This window comes from Charadrius vociferus, unplaced genomic scaffold (genome assembly GCF_000708025.1).
Source record: "Charadrius vociferus isolate BGI_N301 unplaced genomic scaffold, ASM70802v2 scaffold776, whole genome shotgun sequence".
Classification (NCBI taxonomy): domain Eukaryota; kingdom Metazoa; phylum Chordata; class Aves; order Charadriiformes; family Charadriidae; genus Charadrius; species Charadrius vociferus.
This window is the reverse complement of record NW_009648775.1, coordinates 1,135,813-1,157,812: the sequence shown is the minus strand read 5'-3', so window position 1 is coordinate 1,157,812 and position 22,000 is coordinate 1,135,813. Positions and strand designations below refer to the sequence as shown.

At 44.0% G+C, this 22,000-nt stretch overlaps 1 protein-coding gene across 1 annotated transcript in view; it reads right to left on the bottom strand.

Moving 5' to 3' along the window:
• Nucleotides 1–3,866: 3,866 nt before the first annotated feature.
• The window catches only part of RNFT2 (ring finger protein, transmembrane 2), a 28,690-nt gene continuing 10,556 nt past the window's right edge, over nucleotides 3,867–22,000 (bottom strand). Inside the window, 4 exon segments of the mRNA XM_009886737.1 lie at nucleotides 3,867–4,001; nucleotides 5,723–5,824; nucleotides 6,864–6,929; nucleotides 11,535–11,684. Of these exon segments, the coding sequence (XP_009885039.1) occupies nucleotides 3,867–4,001; nucleotides 5,723–5,824; nucleotides 6,864–6,929; nucleotides 11,535–11,684 (453 nt within the window).

Sequence of the window (22,000 nt, the reverse complement as noted above, 5' to 3'; positions counted from 1 at the left end):
AATCAGACTTCTTCAGTGTTCACTCTTCACGAATACTTGAGTACTTGAATTTCACAAGTTTTTTAATATTTACAGAAAGTGACTTTGGAGCTTGACAAATATTCACTGAAAGCATCTGGGTATCAAACTGCCGTTATTAGTTACAGCCGTTAGTAGTTACATCCATTGTTAGTTACAGGTGCCATCTATGTAGAGAGCAAAACCAACTACAACGGGATTTAGTTTTCCTGGGTATTCACAGTGTAACCTTTCCAATCAATTTGAAGACCGCAGTTAATCACAAGAAAGAATCTTCCCATCACCTTTAGTCCTTAGGGCATTTGCGGATTTCCCAGTCTGCTCCCAGATGCATTGCTAACAGAATAAAACAGATGAAATGCAGTGAATACACAATTCCTTGCACATTACTGATTTCGTACTCCTTGGATGTAAACTCTTGCAGAGTCACTGTGCAAGTTTCCGCCCTCACCAAAGCAAGAGCAAAGCGTATGCTCACTGCTGATCCGAGTTCATCAAGGCTCCTGGTTATGGTTGGATGTGGCTTCTCTCTTTTGTAAAAGGAATTTCATATGCTGAGACTCTTTGTACATATTTATAATGACTTTATTAAAAAAAAGAAAAATAACTGTTCAATGGTGAAAAAAGGCTCCCGTTTTTATTTCCTCTCTGAAATCTGAGTGGGTAATTTCTTTCCACAACCCCGTTTTCCCATGGAAATCAACAGAAGATTCTCATCAGTTGTTGTTAGAACTGAAGTTTACCTTGTATGTTTTCTGGCCTGAATGTCATGTTCTAGGAGACGGTAGAATCGTCCTACTCACAAAACCATCACCCTGATTTACCCAAGGAGGGAGGGTTTAACAGATCGCTAACAGCACAGGTCTGCTTCCTCCACAGCGTCCAGGCCAGAAGAACAGGCACTGAAGGATGTTTGTTTAATTTATCAGCTATATAATAGTGGCCTGTAGGAAATTCTTTAATCTTGCAAGAATTAAGCTGCTCTTTCTTATGCTTCCAGTAGAATAACTATCCACAGCATCGCATTTCACCTTCTATTTAGCACTAATTAATCTTACCAGCGAAGTCGAGCCCTGGATGGCGCACCGCGTCTCAGGCCCCTGTGCCCTCTCAGACACAGGCTCTTCCCACAACGAAGCTCTGACACCCAGGTCGCAGTGCTGCCTTTTGTCACTGAGGTATCTGAATAGCAACAGAAGCCTTCTGTCCCAAAGGTTACCCAAAAAAACTGCCCTGGGTTTGCGTTGCGACAAAAGAGAAGTGCAGCGGGTTACCAGTGCGCAGATGTCAGATGCCACGGAAGCACATTGCCAGAGGAGCCAGACTTCTGTGCAGGGACCAGAATGCTGCCTCACAGTGAGGGACAGCGAACATCAAGAAGGGATCACTTGAGATGAAGCAAAAGAATAATTAATCGTTAGAAGTTCTTTAGAAAATGATGGTGCTGGTGCAGGGGTTCTTACACGGGTACCAAAACCATCCGAGGTATGGGCAATTCTTCCACTGGGTGCTGGTATGAAGCCCTACTGCGTGATCCTTCTGAGTCCTTGGGCTGTAGCAAAGTGGTTCAAGTGTATGATGATGACGACAGTCCCCTCTTTCTTATGCTGACAAGTGGGAAAGATCATTCAATAAATAAAAAAAAAAGTAAAGAAAAAGAAGGACAATAAGAATGGCAGAAAATATCCCCTGTACTTTCCCTTTGATTGCCTTCCTTCCTTATCACCAAATAAAAAATACTAATTTTGAAACAGCATATCGAGTGCTATCTGTAGTGTTAGGCTCACATTGACCTTTTCATACACTTCTCCAAATACATTTTCCAGGACCATTTAGAAAAAAAATCTGAATTAGAAGTGGCTTTTCAAACATTATGAAAGCAGATACCACGAACCCTTTAATTAATTGGCATTGCACTGAAAATTGACGCTGAAACCTTTCGTAAATTGCCTTCCCACAGAATGAGTAATTTTTCCTTTTCCTGGTGAATACACCAGACTGTCATACCTAACAGCATTTTTATGCCCACTGAAAATCTTGCTTCCTTCCTTAAGGAACTCTCTTCCCCCATCCCAAAAAGGCTATTCCCATTGGAGATGGCCACTGGCTTAGTTCTCCCCTTTCACGGGGTCCATTCGACAAGAATCAAATCACTTTGTTTTGGAAAGTAAAGCTCTTCCTCCTCTACGTCCCTGTATCTCTCAAGCCAGATTTGGACTATCTTCCCTGCTCAGGCTCTGCCTCTCCCCATTTCTCCTCTAGCCATACTGAACTATTATTTCCAAAGAAATGTTGAGCCTTAATCCCGTTACCATTAGCTGCAGTTTGCTTTAATTCTCCCTGTGGAGTTTCACAGCAGGAGGGGAAGGCGGCAGTCAGTACATACACACAGGCTCATTTCCCCCAGGTACAGTTCTTCCTGATTATCCACTCAAGTGGGATTGTAACCTTACGGCCATTTCCATAGTAATGAGCATGGAAGATGCCACAGTTGCCTAATGAGGCACTTTCTCTGGGCGTGCAGCAAAAAGCAGAGGTTGTTTAGTGAAAGAGGAAGCTCCAGCGAACAAACAGCAACTCCATTTGCATGCGAGTGCCGCCGCAGCATCCTCAGCAGAGATGGAAATTGCAGCAATATAAAGTATGTTAATTTGCCTGTTAACAATACAAGGTATGTCCTGGAAGAGCTTTTGCTGAAGCGGAGGTGTTACAATCAAGTCTCCACCATCACAGGTGGATTATCCAGCTTGTGTATAAACCAGGCTGGCTCCTGAAGCAATGCAGCTGCTTCTCTGTAATTCTGCCCTCGAGCTAGTAAGTCTCACTAAGCCCAGTCTCCCCAGGGGGGCCGGTATCCTGATGCCCCAGCATTTCTGGTATCAACAGTGCCGTATGGGCTCAGTGCTGCGTGAGCACGTTTTTTTTCTGGTTTTGGATGCAGGCAGGTTGCGGGTGCTGAGTGGGGCTGGGTTTTAAAGCCAGTAAGCCTTGCCTCAAGTGGCTGTGCTGAGCAGCGTATTGCAGAGATACCCGAATTTGTGAGATGCTCTTGCTTAGGACCTTAACTTTTCACCTAGTCAAGTCAACCTTGACTTAAAGCTCTCCCTGCCTCCCGCTGTTCTCCCCGTATACTAGGAAATCCGAAAGTCTGATCATGAAAATTGAACAGGAAAAACATTCCAAGAAAAGCAAGTGTCATTTCCGGCTTCACTAGCATGGTCTTTCCCAAGTTCCCTGGGATTTTATTAAAATGACAACACGTGCAACTTGTGGAATCAATTGCAAAACCACGGCTGCTGGGAAATGATGTTTCTCCAATCCCAAATGAACCACATGGTTCTGAAGCACTGTTTTGGAAGAGTTCTCAAAGGTAATACAACAGCAACAGTGTAATTCTATGAAGTTACAGGTTTGGGGAAGCTAGGATTCACATTTAACGTGAAAAATCTCAGCAGTGGTCTGAGCCAGAGGACAGCTTTTTTCCCGTACACCGGGTTATACACATGCAATTCACAGTACGCTTTCTGTACACACACAATATTTATCTACACTAAAAGGACAGGAAAAAAGGGAACATCCCAGGCAGTTTAAAACCATATATGTTCACGAGAAAATCTTGTCTGTAGCTTAGCCATGGAGTTTGCAATAACATAAAACACATCTTTCTTGCCTTTGAGGATAAAGTTTCTGGCTAGTAACAAGTGCTGCTCTGTCGGCTCCTGGAGAAACAGAGCTGGAAGAAAGACTATGACAACAAATCCGCAGGCAACTAAATAGGGGCATGGGATCAGCAGATTTTCCACTTTTTCTTCTCTCTGCACATGTTATTCCATTTCTCGATATGTTTTTTAATACACCTGGAAATGAGCAGAGGTGGTGCCATCTTTCCAGCAACGCAGGGTTTCTACTGTGACAGAACGACAAAGAGGACAGGTCTTCTCCCTGTCAAACCAGAGGCAGAGGCATTCTTCACAAAACACATGCTGTGGAGACAAAAGGTGTCATCATGATGAGGGCAGGAAGTCCAGCCTAGTCACTACGTGTGCACACTCAATGGTACAGCCATGGGAGCAAGTAACGATTCAAGTTCAGGTGGACAGTGCAGCTGATCAGCAGTACTCACATGGTATGCAAAATAAACCCCAGCATTACTAGTACCTCTGCTTGCCAAAGCTAATGATATCTTCCTTTTTTTTCTCAATACAGCAACAGAAAGAAACATTAAAAAGGTCTATGACATTCGGGCTAACAAAGTAGTTGAGAGGGTTTTCTCTACCCTCTTTCCATCCACAATTCCCTGGGTTATTTAACAAGTCTTTATGTAACTCAAACAACCCCCTGTCTTCCCCCTACTCCTTATTGCACTTGCTTTTTTCTGCTCACATCACCCAGTCCCAGTCAGTAGCTTCGCAGTTTCCCCTTCTCTATAAACGTCAGTTTTCACCCCTTATCTTCTCCCATTTCTACACTGAGCCACAACAGGATTGTCCCTCCAGCCCGCCTTGGGTACAAACAGAGATCAGGAAGGACGGCTGTCCAGCACACAACCCCATCTAGCTCCAGACTGGAAGAGCCGGAATAGGGCAAGAAGGGAGTATGAGAAGCCATAAGGAGCTGAGACCTCCTCAACACATGTGGAGTCAGCAGAAATATTACCCACCAGAATCTTAAATCCGATAAGCACATACAAAGATAGGTTCTCTGGGGCTTACAGCTTGATAACATCTGCACAGATGTTCACGGGAATAGTAAGAGACACTTTTGATGCACAGGTGACCTACTTGCTTTAATTTGATAACCCTGTTACAAAGCATGGGAATGTTAAAGCTCTTCAGAAAAAGGCTCTTGAGCTTTATTTTTATATCACAAGAGAGCACATATCCCACCGATTCCATTCCCAGAAACAGCTGAATCATTCTGCCTAAGGTTCTCCTGCACACAGCCACACGTCAGCCAGAGACAGCCTCCAGGATGCAGAATTTCAACCCCAACAGACAAAGTTTGACTGAGTTACAAGCAACTGAAGAGAAAATCTTGGGAAAGCATCACCCGTCTTGCAATGCCTTCAGCTGGCCTCTGATACATGAACAGAATCCACAGCAGCATGGTGTGTTCGAAGGGTTTTACTAGCACCAGATTAGGACTACTGCATCGCTCAGAGCATGCCATTCTTAAGCTCTAGGTTTTGCCAGTGTTTACAACATGAGAAACAAAACAATTCCCAGTTACTGGCAGCAGTGACCAACTTCTATATGCAGAACTACTTTTATTCCTGGCCTGGTGTTCAGAGGCCAGACCATGATTACACGGTGCTGCACCAGTCTTCATGCACCCTCTCAGGCTCATTCTGGATCTCTGCCCCTCTCATAGCACTTGCTCGTAATTCAGTTGGCCTATTGACTAGCCAGTCTCCCCAAGGGTCAGATAAAAATGGCTTGCATTCTAGATCCAAGGTCTGGAGTGCCAACTGGCAGTCCCTGGGCTACAAGGCTGGTCTTTTCCATCTCAGTAGCCATGATCAGCCCCTAAAGAGTGGCTCAGCTATCATGAATCACTGGCTATCCGAAAGAGGTAAATAAATATCCACTAGGACCCAGCAAATTAATTTAGAAGTACCTAGGCTAACTGTGCCTCTCTCCAGCTGCAGAAGTTAACCAAATGAATGGCAAGAGGGGAACCTGATGTGGGAAGCTTGGGGTCTTACCTGGCACATAAGGATCAAAGGTTCCCTGAATTCCGCTTGGCAAATGGCACAGATGTCACCCGCCTCACTGCACTGCTGGCTGGTAGCACGAACTCCATAGGTCTGTTAGGGAGAGGTGGAAAAAAATCTCAGTGTCAAAGGGTTTGAAGATAATCTGGTTTGGGGCTAAGCGTACACACAGACACTGTTTTTCACACCCAGACTCCCTGCATGTCCTGGGAAGGACATTGTTGTTATGTCACTGTGTATGGGGAAGGGAGATTTGGGCACACAGAACACAGGGAGTCTGGAGCTCTGTGTTCTCTGTTTTGTTTTCCCCTCGAGCTGACTCCATCTTTTAGTGCCTCCACTTGTGGAGCAATGATAATGAAATTTAATGAGCTCAACAGGGAGCTGAAAGGATTAATTCAGCATCATTTGCAGAGGTGTTTAGTTAGTGGGAGGTATTATTATTAGCAAGTTAGACAATAGAAGAAAGAATAACAGCAGCAGCACCCACAGGCTTCCCACTTTTCTTTTTAAATATGTGGAAGGTAAATGTTGCTTCTCCTGTTGTAACAGTAATAGTGGAAAAGGAAACATGCTGAGGAAAAATGACCAGCCCAAGCCCACAGAATAAGCAAGGCAAGCTCTAACAAACTGCTATGATGTTATGTTCCTTTCCTCTACAGTCTTTGATTTTACCATTTTAAAATATAAGTCACAGTATTTCACTGCAACAGATCTAAATACCAGTACTGTATAATGCTACGCCTGGGATAACTTCTGTGTACCGTAGGATCTCTTTTAAAGCCACTGCACAGCAGGCACTGCATACCTCTATTTAAAGTCTTTCTCACACTCTGCATTACAATGGTTTGTCAGCTTCTTGCAGTTTTGCCCTCAATGGATTAATCCGTATTAGACAGAGCTTTCAATCAGACCAAACAGGCCAGACCAGCACCAATCTCTTACCGTAGCTGGGACACAGCAGATATGAGAAAAGGTTCCTAACATCCCTTACAAGAGATATCAGCTTATCCAGCCACGGGACAACAAATTGGTTTATTCTATGAACCTGATACACTGAGCAATTTTCAACTCCATCATTCAATAGCAACCAGTAACCTACAAAACTGGTCTAATGTGTATGGCTACTTACCTGTGGGGTGCACAGGACCTTCAGTGCCTTCCGGACACTTCCCACACGACCACAGATGTCAAAAGACTGCAATAAAGACAATCCATTTCAGATACTTTTCACAAACTGTGCGTGTATGTGTGTGTGTGCACGTGTGTATACAGTCCGGAAACTCGGGAAACGTGCTACCGTGTCTCCAAGTGGATACTTGGAAGGAATAAAAATCCTAAGTAACAATGGTGCCAAAAAAGATGTCATAGTGATCATGAAATATGTAATAAATGTGAATGGAGGGTGCAGAAGGGTAGCCCAAAAAGCTCTGGTAACAATGGACTGCAAATCAGAGGGACTTTATAGGACAGAAAGAGGAGCAGACATTAGGGGGCTGCAGTAGGGTAAATTGCCCAGCGCCACTAGGTAGGAAGGGGCTAAAACTCCCCCCCTGAGAACTGAGTACCTGAAAAGCCCAGAAGTGCCCACTGCAGCTAGTTTGAGCAAAAGGGAAGGAAGGGCAGTCTTTTCACATGGAAGAGGCAGAAAACTGCTGTCCTCAGCCTCCGGGGAAAAGGGGGATTCCCAGGGCTGCGCGGCTCTGCCACACAGCTTGACACTTCAAGGCCCAGATGATACTATGAAAGAAGGAGTGGGAATTGCCTGTCCTGCTGCAGAGAGGGATTTAGCAGAGTGCAGTGATTAAATGCTACTAAGAGAAGAATGGCCTGCGGAATGAGAAGGACTGAGGCTGAGTTGCTCCCATCCTCCTAAAGAGTGAGAAACTTAAAATGCCAGGAAAGGAGTGAGTTACCAGCACCTTGGTACTTTGCAGACTCCCAAAGACGGCCAACAGCAGGGGCAACACCAGATCCTTTTCTTCCCCCCTCCCTCCATTGCCCAGCAAACATGATGTAACTGCATCTGGAGAGCAGCGCTCATTCTGGGCTCCTCATTAAAGACTAAAAGCAGTTCAGAGAAGGGCAGAAAATAAGCCTGCAGAAAATGATTTCTGAAAAGAGACTAAAAGACATAAATATTTACAGTTTGGCTGAGCAGTACAAAAGTGGTGGGAAAAGATCATAAACTGCCTGCAAATATCAAGGGGCTGAGCAAGAGAGGAGACACTCAGCACTCTTAAAGTGAAGACACGGTACTACTAATATAAGGGAAAAGAGCTTGAAAACCTCATCTGGTATGCCAGCTTCATCTTCCCTATCTGCTGGCACAACACAGGGAAAAAACCACTATGAACTAGACAAGATATGAAGAAATGATTGTGCAAAGAACATCCCTGCATTAGTTGGGAGAAGGGCCAGATGACATAACAGGACCTTTCCACTTCTAACCTGTGTGAGTGAGAAGTGGCTAGGAGGGCAGGGGAAGACGTGATGCAGAGCATGCAGAGCTGCAGTGGACTAGCAGTACAAAGGCACCAGGATGCCTGGAGTTGGCTTTTTTTTTTTTTTTCTTGTTTTGGTTAGCATGATTAAGTGGGCTCACTGCAGGAAATGCCAATGAGATCATCATGCAATAGATGTGGAGTCAAATGAAGGCACCAATAATGCTTCCAGTCAGCACGTAAAAAGGCTCCCAGGGTCCTTCCAGTAATGCTTCCAGTCAGCAACTAGCACTTGAGGCTGCCGACTACTACAGACTTTTTATCTTCTAATAAGGACAGGGATCAGCTCTTTCCCACAGTCCAATTCACATCTTTTTCTGGTTGCTTTGCTTATAGTGTGACTCTTAACACCTTTGCTCTGGCTCTGACGTCTCCTCCCAGTTAATTTCCCCACTTTAGCTTTTTTTTTTCCTCTGGAGTTTCCTATACCCCCAAAAGATGCGTATTTCACTAGTCCCTTTAACATCCATTTATCACCCCATGCACTGGTCTATGTTGCATCAGTCAGTCGTCTTTCTAGCAATGGGATTGCAACAATTGGTTTCTCAGCCAGTGAGTGCTTCTGTTCAAGACAGGGGAAAAAAAAGACCTGGGTGCCCTTACTGATGAACATGTGGGATTTCTTGTCAAAATAAGAGGTTCATGTTTACACAGTCCAGACAGAGACACAAAGACAGCTCCCATCAGCTGCACTATACACAACCTTCTGAAAGTCGAACCTACCCTTTGTGTAGGTTTGATGTAGCCCTAGCTGAGCCCTGGATTTTTGCCAGGAGCGCAGAAGGTCTGAGTGCCAAATTGGCTTCTGTGGTTTTTCTAATGTGGTTTGTGGCTTTGCTAATGTGGACTCCTTTGGGTATATTTTCAGTGTCTTAGGCAAGGAATTAGACCTGCAACTCTTGTGATTGCAAATGGGATGCACGCACCTAGTATTTCATGATCTGTATTGGAAGAGTGAGCTTCCACTTTTGTTTCACTTCCAAGCAAAGTCTCGAGCGTGCAGAGATCTAATCCTAATGTGGGCACATCTGTGTTACTAAGTAGTTGCCACACAATGACCTGGGACGTGTTCCTGGATCTATCACCCTTCAGCTGGCCTATCCATCCATTTACACCTCTGATGAACTAGATGAATTAAAGGAAGAAACACGCATGCTAATGGCATAGGCTGTAGCTAAGGCACTTTCACACAAGTGTGCCCCACAGTTCTGGTCCTCTGTTATAGTCAACTCCAGTAAATAGCTGTCTTTCTCTCCTCATGGAGCTTCTAAATAACAGATCAGCAAAAATCTTCAAAATGAGGTTGCTTTTCCAATCTAGATTATCACACCACCACCTATAAAGGCTTCATAGTAAAGAAAGATTGAGCTAGCCCATAAAGAACTGCTTGCACCTATGTGTCAGTGCCCTGAGTGCATTAATAGGCCTTCACACACACCCTGATGAGCCTCACCTGCAGTCTCCACTCACAATCTCTGCCCACAGACCCAGGAGCTCTATTTAAGCTCAGCCCTGAAAGTCTCAGTTCATGTCTGAGCTGTGTGGTGTGAGTGCTGGTTTCTAGCTCAGCCATAGCCATGCTTGCGCCTAGCTATAGATCCCATGGATCTGGGCACCCCAGCACACGGTGTGACTTCCTACCCTGACCTTGAGCCTACACCATTACTATGGCTATGACCTGCAATTGTTGGACTGTGTCTGATTCTGGCTGCCTTCACCAGACCCGATCCTGACCTGTGGATTGATATTCTGGCTTTATCTTGGACCTGCCTCACCACCTGAAGGTCCTGACTCTTTGAACCTGGCTATCACCTCCAAGCCTGCCCTGCTTGCCTTGTCTGGGGGCCGTGGGGCCAGGGGCTGGCTGGGGAGGCCCTTGCCCTGCCAGCTGTGTTTTTGTGCTTGGCACCCCTTTCTCCAAGGAGCAGATGGTTCCCACTGCTGCTTCACACTATGATGACTTCTCCAGGTGTAAGAAATGGCATGCAGAAGTGCAGGTAAGCATCCCTTCTCCAGTGTTGAGTAACTTTTGCAAAAAGGGATACCAGAAAGATCACTTGAAATCTGTCCTTGTAATTGTGATCTGTACACCTGACCTCACAAGCTAGAACAGCATGAGGGGGTTGGCTACTATTGTCTAGAGGGGGTCCAGACAATGACATCTCTGGAAGGGACAAGAATCCTCTCCCACAGCACAGAGTAAAGAGCAAGAAACACACAGCTGAGAGGATGGATGGGCATGCAGGATGTGAACTACGCTGGTCTCATGTGCCTACTATTCTGGCACTGTTTGCTCTGTTTCTGGCTTGATTGCAGACCTGCTGTGACCAAGTCACTTCACTTCCCATGACCTTCTCTGCCTATTCTTGCCTACAAAACTTGTAAATTCCTGGAGGGCAGGGGTTGCATTGCCTCATTTCTATACAACATGTAGCTGCAACTGCAGCCACACCTTGCATAAGGGCTATAGTATGATTTTATATTGCTTAGCAATCCATTAGCCCCTTTGAGCTGTTTTCAGCTCAGATATAGTCTTTCTTCTCTGTTCTTCAGCCTGCTTCTATAAAGCCATAGCCCCTTTCTTCTACTCAGAGTCAAGCATCAGGGCTGCAGCAAGCTTGGCTCACTTGGCCTTTCTCAGAGGATAGATAACACAGGTGTATCACTGTTTGCTTCAGCTACTGCTCTGTGCCTAGGCAAACTTGGGACTCTTCTAAATAAGTCACACACGCAAACTTGGGACTCTTCTAAATAAGTCGCACACATTCAGTGTGCCTGTTTTATCTGGGCAGGACTGGGATGACCCTCTCTCTCTCCATGCTGCACTCCTGTTGTAACAGTAATAGTGGAAAACTATTACATGCTACGTTCAGTACTGTGAGTGACAGAGTACTTACCCTGCCCTGAAAGACAGAGGAAGGCTTAGAGAAACGTGTAACTGTCTGCAGCCTTCCTTTCAGTGTTGCATTTAAAAGCCTGGAGACAGCTAACCTCTCTTCCAGTATTGGTTCCCCACGACTCCACTCCTGTTCTCCTCTAGCCTTTATAGAAAGGTATTAAAAGCAGCAATGACTTCATCAGCCTGATGCAACCCTACATGAGCAGTCGCAGATCTTCCTCTAGCTCAGCAATGCCCACACACTGGTGAAGCAAAATGCTTTTGGCAACTAAAGCACATGGTGTCCCCATCTGCTGCAGCTTTTCTTCCTGGGAAGCGATAGCAACAATCAAATGGTATATTTGTTCCTCTCTGCTCTTGCTAGAGCTGCCATAGAAGTTATTAATGAGGTGGTACTCACCTTGCAGAGGCTATACAGGATGATCAGGATCCCACCTAGGAAGTAGCTGCTGGATGGATCATCTCCCATGATGTATTTATACCATAGCTGGATGGGGACAAGGGATCGGAACAGTTGGCTCAGCTCCTCAATAATCAGATAAAACTTTCCCTGTAAAACAAACAAGTGATATGTGATTACTATCAGGAAGTCAAAAGAAGAGGACTTAACAGGTGCAGGGCTTGAAGCTTATAGGACTTGTGTTCACTGGCCCTGTACGCACGGCAAAGACCGGTATTTATGGGATGGAGCTTGCTTTGCAGCCATTCAACTCGGTGCCTAGAAAGGATGACTATCACTTCATTGTTTCTTAGTGTTCCTCTTACTCTGTCATATATCCAGCTACTCAATGCTTTTGAATCTTAAACTTTTAGAGCAGGTTATGGATATACACCTTATTGCACATCTGTGCAATGCTGCAGAATGCTAGCAGCAGAGGTTAAGAGTTACAGGGATGAACATGATGTAAATCATAGATACTATTAATAATGAGAAAAGGAATGAAAGGTAAGTCTCTCTGATCCTATACCCCCTTCTGAAGGTACAAGGATTTAAATGTAGGATATCATCAGTCCTCCTGACAACTTTCTAGATTATCCTAAAGAATCAAACTACCTATTTGCCAGCATCCTTCCACTCAGGCAAGGATGGATCTTGCACAGTACACATAAAAAGACTGGCTCTGAAAAAAAACACCCCTCAAGGCATTTTAAACTCAGATACCAAACCTTCCCAAGGACTTTATAGAAGAAAAGCTGGATGTCATCTCCAACCATGTTGAGGAACAGGAAGTTATTGGAAGTGGTCAACATGGATTTACCAAGGGTAAATCATGCTTGACCAATTTGATAGCCTTCTATGATGTTGTAACTGGTTGGCTGGATGAGGGGAGAGCTGTGGATGTCATCTACCTTGACGTTAACAAGGCTTTTGACACTGTCTCCCATAACATCCTCATTAGGAAGCTGGGGAAGTGTGGGCTAGATGAGGTGACAATGAGGTGGATTGAGAGCTGGCTGTGTGACGGAACTCAGAGGGTTGTGATCACAGGCACAGAGTCTAGTTGGAGGCCTGTAACCAGTGGTGTCCCCCAGGGGTCAATACGCAGTCCAATTTTGTTCAATACATTCATTAATGACCTGGATGAGGGGACAGAGTGTATCCTCAGCAAGTTCGCTGATGATACCAAACTGGGAGGGGTGGCTGACTCCAGAGCGCCGCGCTGCCATCCAGCGGGTTCCCTGCATAGTCAATTGTAAAATCCTTCATTTTGAAACTATGGAGAGATTATTAGCACGTACAAAATAGACATACACCAAAATGTTTGTTTTGGTTTTGTTTGGCCATGCTTCATTATTGAGGAAAGCATTTGAAAAGCTTAATAGACTTTTATTAATTGCTAGGAAGTTTGTCATGCGACTTTACATAAAAACTTTCAGCTTTGGCATGAAGATAACTCCTGAAATTTGAAAGTGTCCTTATAGTGCCATAGAATCTATATAGTAAAAAACATAACATGAAAATACTGACCACATGAAAATCAGAAGGGTCAGCATTTCTTCTTGAAACTTTATGATAAAAACCCTCTTAAAGGGCTGAGAGAGCTGGGACTCTTCAGCCTGGAGAAGAGAAGGCCGAGGGGAGACCTTATTATGGCATACACGTATCTAAAGGGTGGGTTGAAGGAGGATGGAGCCAGACTCTTTTCAATGGTTCCCAGTGACAGGACAAGGGGCAATGGGCACAAGTCGGAACAGAGGAAGTTCCGTTCAAATACACGGAAGAACTTCTTTACGGTTGGGGTGACAGAGCAGTGGCAGAGGCTGCCCAGGGAGGGGGTGGAGTCCCCTTCTCTGGAGGTTTTCAAGACCCGCCTGGATGCAGTCCTGAGCGATGTGCTCTGGGCAATCCTGCTTTAGCAGGGGAGTGGGGCTGGGTGAGCTCTAGAGGTCCCTTCCAACTCTGAAGATTCTGTGATTCTGTGGAAAGGGGGGGAGAGGGTAAGCATGCTGGTTGAAACACTTCTTTCTCAAAAGACACCCAAAGAATGGGCAACATCCTTTGTAAACCTTCACCAAAGCCGTCCTTGCCATTCTGGTGTCTACTCCAATTAGCTTTCCTTCCTTGAAGGACACCTGCAAGGTAACACAAACTCCCTCCTGGCTTACTGCAACCATGATGTGCAACAACTGAAATGGATTTTTCTTACCGCGTAATTTCTATTTTAAAGCACCTAAGACTAGAGCTGAGAAGCTGGCTGAGTAAGGCTATCTAATTTAGCACCCCCCCACCCCACCCCCCAGTCTTAATGAGGAACTGTTTATGTTCTGTCCCACACTGTTTAAAAGGGACAACTGGTGACAGGGCAGTAGGTCAGGGCAAGCTGTGAGCCCAGAACTATGCTTAATCTGCAATGACATTATCTGGACTGAAAGATTTGGTTTTGACATGTCAAAATGCTTTTATTTGATAAGATCACAGAGAAGGGGAAATTCCCCTGGAATTTTGCTGTGTTGTCCCAGTTAGCTTTGTCATTGGTGATGTCATCACAGGTCAGTCGTTAATTGGTGAGATTTGGAGTGGGGATTAAGTCCTCTGCAGTCCACGAGGCTAGCAGTAGCTAGCGCCCTTCCCCAGGGTCTCAGAGATGAGATCACTCGGCAGGCCATCCTGCTGTAGCGAACAAATCGAATCCTTCAGAGAGCTCTGGCATTCTCATGATCTCATATCCCCCCTGGGACAAGGAGTGAGGTCACACCAGCGGTTGCTAACGGACCTGGGCTGCTTTCTTCCTCTCCCCCCATCCCCTCCTCCTTGTTGATCCCAGGTGGCATCACATAGCAAAAATGTAACAGCAACAATCTGGGGTCCTAAATGCAAGCAATTTATTAAATTAGCACCGAGGTCTCTATCCAGCCTCATGCTTCAATACAATCATCGTTTATTTCAGGAGCCCCTGTGACAGAGGGTCGCAGTCTGCTAATGACTACGCTGTCACTTCCTTCCCTTCACACAGGCAGTTCTCCGCCTCCCCCTCCTCAGCCAGCCCTGATGAAAGCTACCAGCAAGCTAAAGGCAGCAAACTGCTTGCTTTCTCTGACTTGTTCCTCCCACCAGGCTCACAGTCATCTCCTTTTTATTTAGCCTTGCTTCCCCGGCAGGCTGGGCTGGGACAGGTCACTGCTTACTTTCTCATTGCATCAGATGGAACTTCTGGATTCAGCATTTGGGGCATCAAAGCTGAAATTCTTCTACAACAACAGAAGTCTTTGAGGTGCTAAAACCACTAGAGCTCACAGCAAGACATAAGGAAAGATGGGTCGCAGGCAGCCCTAGAGGTCCAGAGAGGCTGCGGAATTGGAAGTGGCAGACTGTGGCTCTAAAATGAACATGCAGCAAGTGACAAATTTCAATTTTCTAACCCCCAAATCTCCACCCTTTACAGAGCTTTTATAAAGCCTTTATCTAATGCAAATCTTCAGTTTTCAATAGTAACTGCAGGGCATAAGGATTTCTTAGCAGCTAGATACTTGTTAACATCCTCACAAGACTGAAGTTGTTCTAAATGGATGCATCTCTCCATCCAGCCCATTAACACCACCCACTTGACCATTTAAGAGAGGCCTGCTGATAAACTTAAGAGTGATTACAGCTAGGAGGAGGGAAGCAATACAAGGACAGCTGAGCACCATTTAGAAGAGAACTAGTGTTACAGTAAACGCTTACAGAAATGGAAGGTTTGTCAGGCATCTCAGCGCAACACACCAGCCCCTTTTTAAACTAGGAAAAGTGCCTAGAAAAATCAGAATTAATTCTACAAAGGGCTGCAGTAGAAGCTCAGAAGGAAGACCCCGCTAGAAGCTTAGAAAACAAGGATTATTCCCTATAAGTTCAGCAGCAAAATTTAGCCTTCTGATAGCGGTAACTTCTTGCAGGTGGCACCCATCATTTGTTAGTGCACTCAGTATAACTTTGTCATCTGCTTTGCAGCTTTGTTATGTCTTGGCTATCTAGTTTGAAATTTTTCAAAGCCAAATCTTTGTCTCAAGCTGTATTTTGTCTGAAAACTTCAGCTAAAGTACTTCAGCTATTTCTCATCAAGATTAGGAAGAACTGTGTCTATACTGAGCACAAATACAATTATTTCTCCTGTGCATCTGACTTGGAACAACAGCTTGAAATAAGGCAAAGCCTGCCTCTGTTAGATGACTTTTGCCATTTCATAAAAATCCACGTAAATCTGGGAATCTTCTCTTGAATACGCTCCACAGAGACTGAACAGCTCTCTAAGATCAGCGAAAGCTATATTTGGTGAGCCTGTGAGCCAGCCCCAATGCATGACTGGACTGTGCAGGACCCAGCCCTCCAGAGCAAGTATATCACCTTTCTGGACTGCAGAGATTAGATTAAATTGGCTATCACCTGAAATTACGACTCCTGGTTAGGGTAGAGTCAGATACCAGAAAAGAGTCTCTGCTCTCATCAAGCCCTCGCAACAGGTTGGAGTTAAGTCTGACTAAAATGAAAGGAGCACACCGCTTACCCTGCTTCCTCTGTAGGGTCACTCACTGTAAAAGCTGGCAGTCTACTGCTCCTGTTATCAAACACTTCATTAACACAAGTGGCAAAGGACTGTGCTGTGGATCTAATTATAGCAACTCTGCTCATGAGCCTTGTCATACCACATGGGGAAATTTTGATTTGTTTGGGGTTTTTTTTCAGAATGTTTTGTTAAAAACTAAGCCAATGACTCACTTGTAACCCTCCATTTTTCCTCTCCCTGCTTCACCACACAGAAAGACCATTTTTTATACTTTAAATCAAGCACTTATTTTGGAAGAGCAGAATTCAGGGTTCTCATACAACTGCAGTTTTCCTTCTGTACATGCAGTATTAGAGTCTGTAATGATGTGAACACATACTATTTTTTCACAGAAGGTGAGTGGTACTCATTAAGTGTGTGACTTTATTATTTTGTTATACTTCTACTACTTGATGGCAGATCTGCATCCTATCACTTCATGCTATTTGAGCTCTGCTCAGAGTAGAAAATTACTAAAATTTCTTCAGCCTTTTTATGACATCATCACTACAGTAAAAGATTTAAAAAAAAAAAAAAAACCAAAACAAAAAAACCCCCAAAAAACCAACACACAACCACCAAACCAAACACAAACCCCACCCAAAAACCAAAACCCCCACAGCTTATTTTTACATTCCTGGCTGACACAAGGGACAGCTATTCTCTGCATTTTCTAAATGAAAACTTGAGACACAGAAAGACTAAGGTTAAGGTAAGGTTGTTTTGGTGTCCAAGCTGAGATGTCTGAGATTAGACTTTCTATAAAACACTTAATTTTACAGCTCATGTTACCATTAAAAGCTAAACCACTGACTTCAGTTTGTAGCTGTACATGGCTTTTCTAGAATCACACAGGAATTATTTGGCAAAGGAAAGGATGGAATTTAATTCTCTGGTGTAGCATTCAACTTTAACTTGTAGAACATTCTTCTTCCAATGGTCCCTTTGTCCTCTGTACCCCTTCCAGTTTCTACAACAACCTCTCTCAATATGTCACCTTGCTTCATCCGTGGGGCACAGTATACTCTGGTGATGGATGGGAGACATCTTACGGAAAAATAACACAGAATCACACAATTAAAAATTGAATCACAATATAGACACACCAAAGGGGGCAAATTACAACTGCAGACACGATGCTAATTCCCATGTAGCCTAACCAAGCATTGACTTCGTAGTGTCTTCTGACATAAGGCTTTGCATAAGTGTGATGTGTGTCTCCACAGAAGGAAACAGAAAGGCATGCTAAGGTTTTACACAGCGGAATTAAAATGGGATGTGAGAGAAGTTGCAATGAGGCAACTGTAAGTTGTGATTAGCACTCAAGGGAAGTTCCAAGTCTCACTTGTTCTGCTGCCAGCAGCATTAGGACATATTCTGAAACAGGAAGATGCTAGAAAAAACTTTTGAGACCTGCTGGCAATTTGGATCAGAGGAGAGCAAGCTCTGCTGAGATTTCAGGTCATATTGCCAATATAAGAAAGTATTGGATAGAAGCAGTAAACAGGACTGTGGCACACGGGATGCTGGTGAAAATCCATGCAAGACTAATGAGGAGTAATTCCAAGGTAAGACTAGAGGGGAAAATGAGATTTTTAGCTAGTGCACAGCACTTCTGAAAGTCACAACTCAGCTATCTTAAACTCAGAAGTTAAACTTGGAAGGCACCCAAGAGCAATGGTTCCTTTAAAAAATTTAGTAGCATTGGCTTTCAAAGTGTGTTAGGGAGAGGGACTGAAAAAAGTCCCAGTTCCTCAGTACCTAGTCCTATGCTTAAGTTAGGCTTTTTCTTTTGTAAGTAATAAACCCGCATTTCTGACTCTAGGACACCACATCTGTCCCAGGCTGCAATAAGTGAAAGTCTTTGCAGAACCATCACATAGCTCCTGTGGCTCTACAGGATCAAAGCTCAGATTGTTGTCCAAGAGCGAATCTATTTCTGAGTGAGTTCCCCCAAAAAGCATCCAAGATCATCAAGGAGAGAGTAATGACAAGATAGGCTATCATCTATCTAGAAACACCACTTTAACCGGCTACTTAGAGAAGGCTAGGATTAACTTGCATGTTGCACAGTACAAGAGAGCACAGACAAGGAATAGGAAGATCCTTACCCAGTTATTTTTTGCGATGTGTGCCCACTCTGAGTGCTTGTTTTAATGCTTCCATATTTTCTGATCAGCATCTAGAGGACTCAAATGCTCCAAGAGGCTTTATTTTTCTCAGGATGAAAGAAAATGCATACAAACTTCATGTTAAATGATTGATAAATATCTGGCCCCGTGATGAAAGAGAGGCTGCAGGGACCATCACAATTAACACAACTTCTGTCTGGCACCTTCTCTCCTAATGTTAGCCTTCTGGAGGAGGCTGTGGCCTAGAGAAAGTGCTTTGCCAACAGCAAACTGCTTCAGCGTGCCCTCTTTCCCCTGACACAGAAGGATGGACCTTGTTCTGTGTCATGGGTTGTTCTACACGAATGACTAGCACAAGAAGAGCTTGTTGCTCGAGAAGCATAAAACTTCTGCATGTGCAAGTCATTTGTGCAACTAGTCATGTAATGGAGGAAGGGTCAGTCTGCCCAGTGAGAAAGGCGGGGTACCAGGATTTTGGACCGTGGTATCCCATGGAGCTGAGCTCTGACACAAGATGGAGGCAGGCTGCAGAACAATTCTAATCATTATGAGGTAAGCGCTCATTTTCCTTATAGTAACTGTTTAATTATACATGGCTGTGCACAGAGACAGAAACAGGTGGTGACATGATAACCAACGCAACTGTGGACATGCTTGTGCTCCGTTTGAACATGGAAAGAGCACTGGGGCTACTCAAAATTAAGTCTTACTGGCTTCAGACTCGCAGAATACAGGGATACCACAGGTTAGCTGACACTATAACACATCGCCTTAAAATAGCTTGCTTCAGCTGAATGATCCAAATCATACTACTTCGTGCAAAAGACATTCTGATTTCTTTCATGTCCAAGGTGCAGCTTCAGAAGGAATACAGAAAGCTTAATGGGCCAGTTCACGTGGCAGAGCTGTAACCACCTATGCTAGGAAACATGGTATGCACCTGAATCAGGTATCTGACCCGAAGTTGAGCTGCAAAACTGTGTAAAGAATGGCTGCCACATGCAGGCAAAGTTTTCTCCAACCAGATATGATGAGATGGTACTCTTAAAGAAAACAAAACAAAACAAAACCCAAAGAAATCCCCAAAAAACAAACAAAAAAAACCCCAAGCAAATATTTTCAAAGATGCAGTGAGGAGTCCACGGTGCTGGTGTGGACCAGTATTTGTACACTTACCCCAACACCACTGGAACAGCATAAAGAAAAAACTTCACATGAGTGATACCAGTCTTGCCACAAAAAAACTCATTTGCAATGTCTAGATCCAGCTTTCAAACAAAACTGACAAGTATTTATTCAATGGTAATTTCATACTATGTTTTCAACAAACAAATGCTAGTGTTTTCCTTTTGAATCTTCAATCTTCTGGAAATGCAGCCCATTGTAACTTGGCTGCACACCTGTACTGAGCATGTAAAGAAAATTCTTACTCAGGGCCTTTCTTATATACCAGCCATTAAGACCATTGGAAAAAAGTGTCCTTGGTATCCTTCTCCCCTATACAGATAAGGATATATATATATATAAAGAACCTGGGATACCAGTTTCTTACAGTTCTTTTTGTTTGGTTTTCTTTCCCCCTCCTCCCCTCATCCTTCACTCCATTCTCCAGGATATCAGCTTAGATTGCTGACAACAGCATGAGGAGGGGATGGGAGACTTGCAGGCACCTGGGATTTCCTAAACGAAATCTTTGGCAACTGTGTCTTTTTATTATTTATTTCCTTATTTTTAATTCCACCCCCCTCAAGCTGTCATTCCTTAGCAGTGAAAATGAAAAGCTGCCATTTATGTGTGTACAACAATGGAGGCCTCTGCAGGCCACATGGCTCCTGCAGTTTAATTTACTTTAATTCATTTTATATTGAACCAAATGATCTTATTTGCCTTTTCTAATGGAGAGCCTTCAGCATGCAGGGTGGGAGCCAAGCCCCCCTTCCAAAGAAATTATGAGCCCAGCTGCTATTAAAACTTGTACTCAGATTGATGTGCCGATCGCAGCTCATGGGGGAGAAAGGGACATCTTTAGCCACAGGTATGCTCCTTCTCCCACAAACTCTCACTGGTTCCAAAAGTGTAAGATTGGACTCTGATGTTGAGGTCTCCTTCTGTTTTTTGCTTTTCTCCCCTATTTGCAAGCTCTTCTTTCCCTGCCTTCCAGCCCGACTGTAGTCTCTCAGCCTCTCTTGGCACCTCTGTTTTCCAGGCTGGTTTGGAACCTGGGAAAGGCTGGGAAAATTTTCAAATCAAATTTTCAATCTTCGCTCATTCTTTGGAGGGGTTGATTGCAGAGATACTCCATTTCTGAGGTATTCAAGCTTTGAGAACTCTGGCTAGTTGTATCCTGATAATATAGCAGTTTTCATGCTTCACACTTCGAGCATGCATTATCGTGTTTACTGCTCTCTGTATTCTGATTGCAAAGACAAACCTCTTTTTCTGCCTTTAATTTTAGTTTGCTTTTTCTCAGTTAAAGCATAAACTGTTGCTATAAATCCAAGATGGTCCTTGATGTCACATTAAACCAAATGTTCCCCTTCCTGTGATGGGGCCATACTAGGAATACATGACCCAGGTACTTTAGACTGGGAGAACTGAGTGTTCTAGCCCAAATTTTTAATGTATTCATTGTCAAAATGAAAAGATGCATCTAACTGAGATAAGCAGAGTTTAGTACTACTCTCTATTTTCATTAATGATCTTGTTGGGACAGAGTAGTCTTATCAATTGTGCAGTTGACACTAAACTGGGAAAGACTGTAAATGCACTGGAAAGGACTATAATCCAAACTCATCTTGTCAGATAAGAAATAACCTGGGAAACAGGGGGGACTGAAGACAGTCCAGAAGACAATAAGATTTGGAATGAACGATCTCTGAGAAAAGACTCAAAAAAATTGGTGGTGTTCAGTCTACAGTGAAGACTGAGGGGAGATATGAAGACTTTGATGTGCAAAAGAAAAGAATCTGCTCTTGCTCCAATCACAATGGATATGGAGAGGTAAGAGACTTAAAAGAAGGACATTCAGAGGAGATGCCTCTTACTAGAAAGGCTATGCAAGCATCAGTGAAAACCACATAGTATTCAGAGAAGACTAGAATCTCAAGGAGCAGCATGAAAAGCCAGACTAGCTTTGGAAGTGCCTTTGAACTCCCAAAATGAGGAAAATCTGAAGAGCCTGCTCAGAGGTTGAACGCAGACTGATCAAAGTCCCTGATATGCCATCCATGGGCAAGTTTTATCATCTATTACTAACTGCCAGAAAGAAGGTACTGCAAGAAAGCTCAAGATTAAATACCTCAATCCTATTCACAGCTGTGCTGAACTCTATTGCTGACAGTGCAGCAGTCTCCACTTCAGGCCCTGTATTATGGGGAGTAGAGGCTGCTGTTCTGATTAGTTATATTGGCAGAATAATTCCCAGTGCGTATATCTTGAATAAATCTTCTAGCTCTACTCTGTGAGTTTCATTTGTACTTCTCCAGCATCTTGCTACTCGCTGCCATTAAGCAACAGTCACCTAGAAGTTCATAAACTACAAGCTAGGCTTCAAGCAGAAACCCTGCTACAAGCACATGGGGAGGAACAGAATAACTTTGTTTCTGGCAAGTATTAAGACAGCAAGTAACTTGATAAGAATTTGGTTAATGTGCCTATCAGAAAAAGCTTACATTTCAAAAAAACTCATCTGAAAAATAAGATGTGTAGCATTG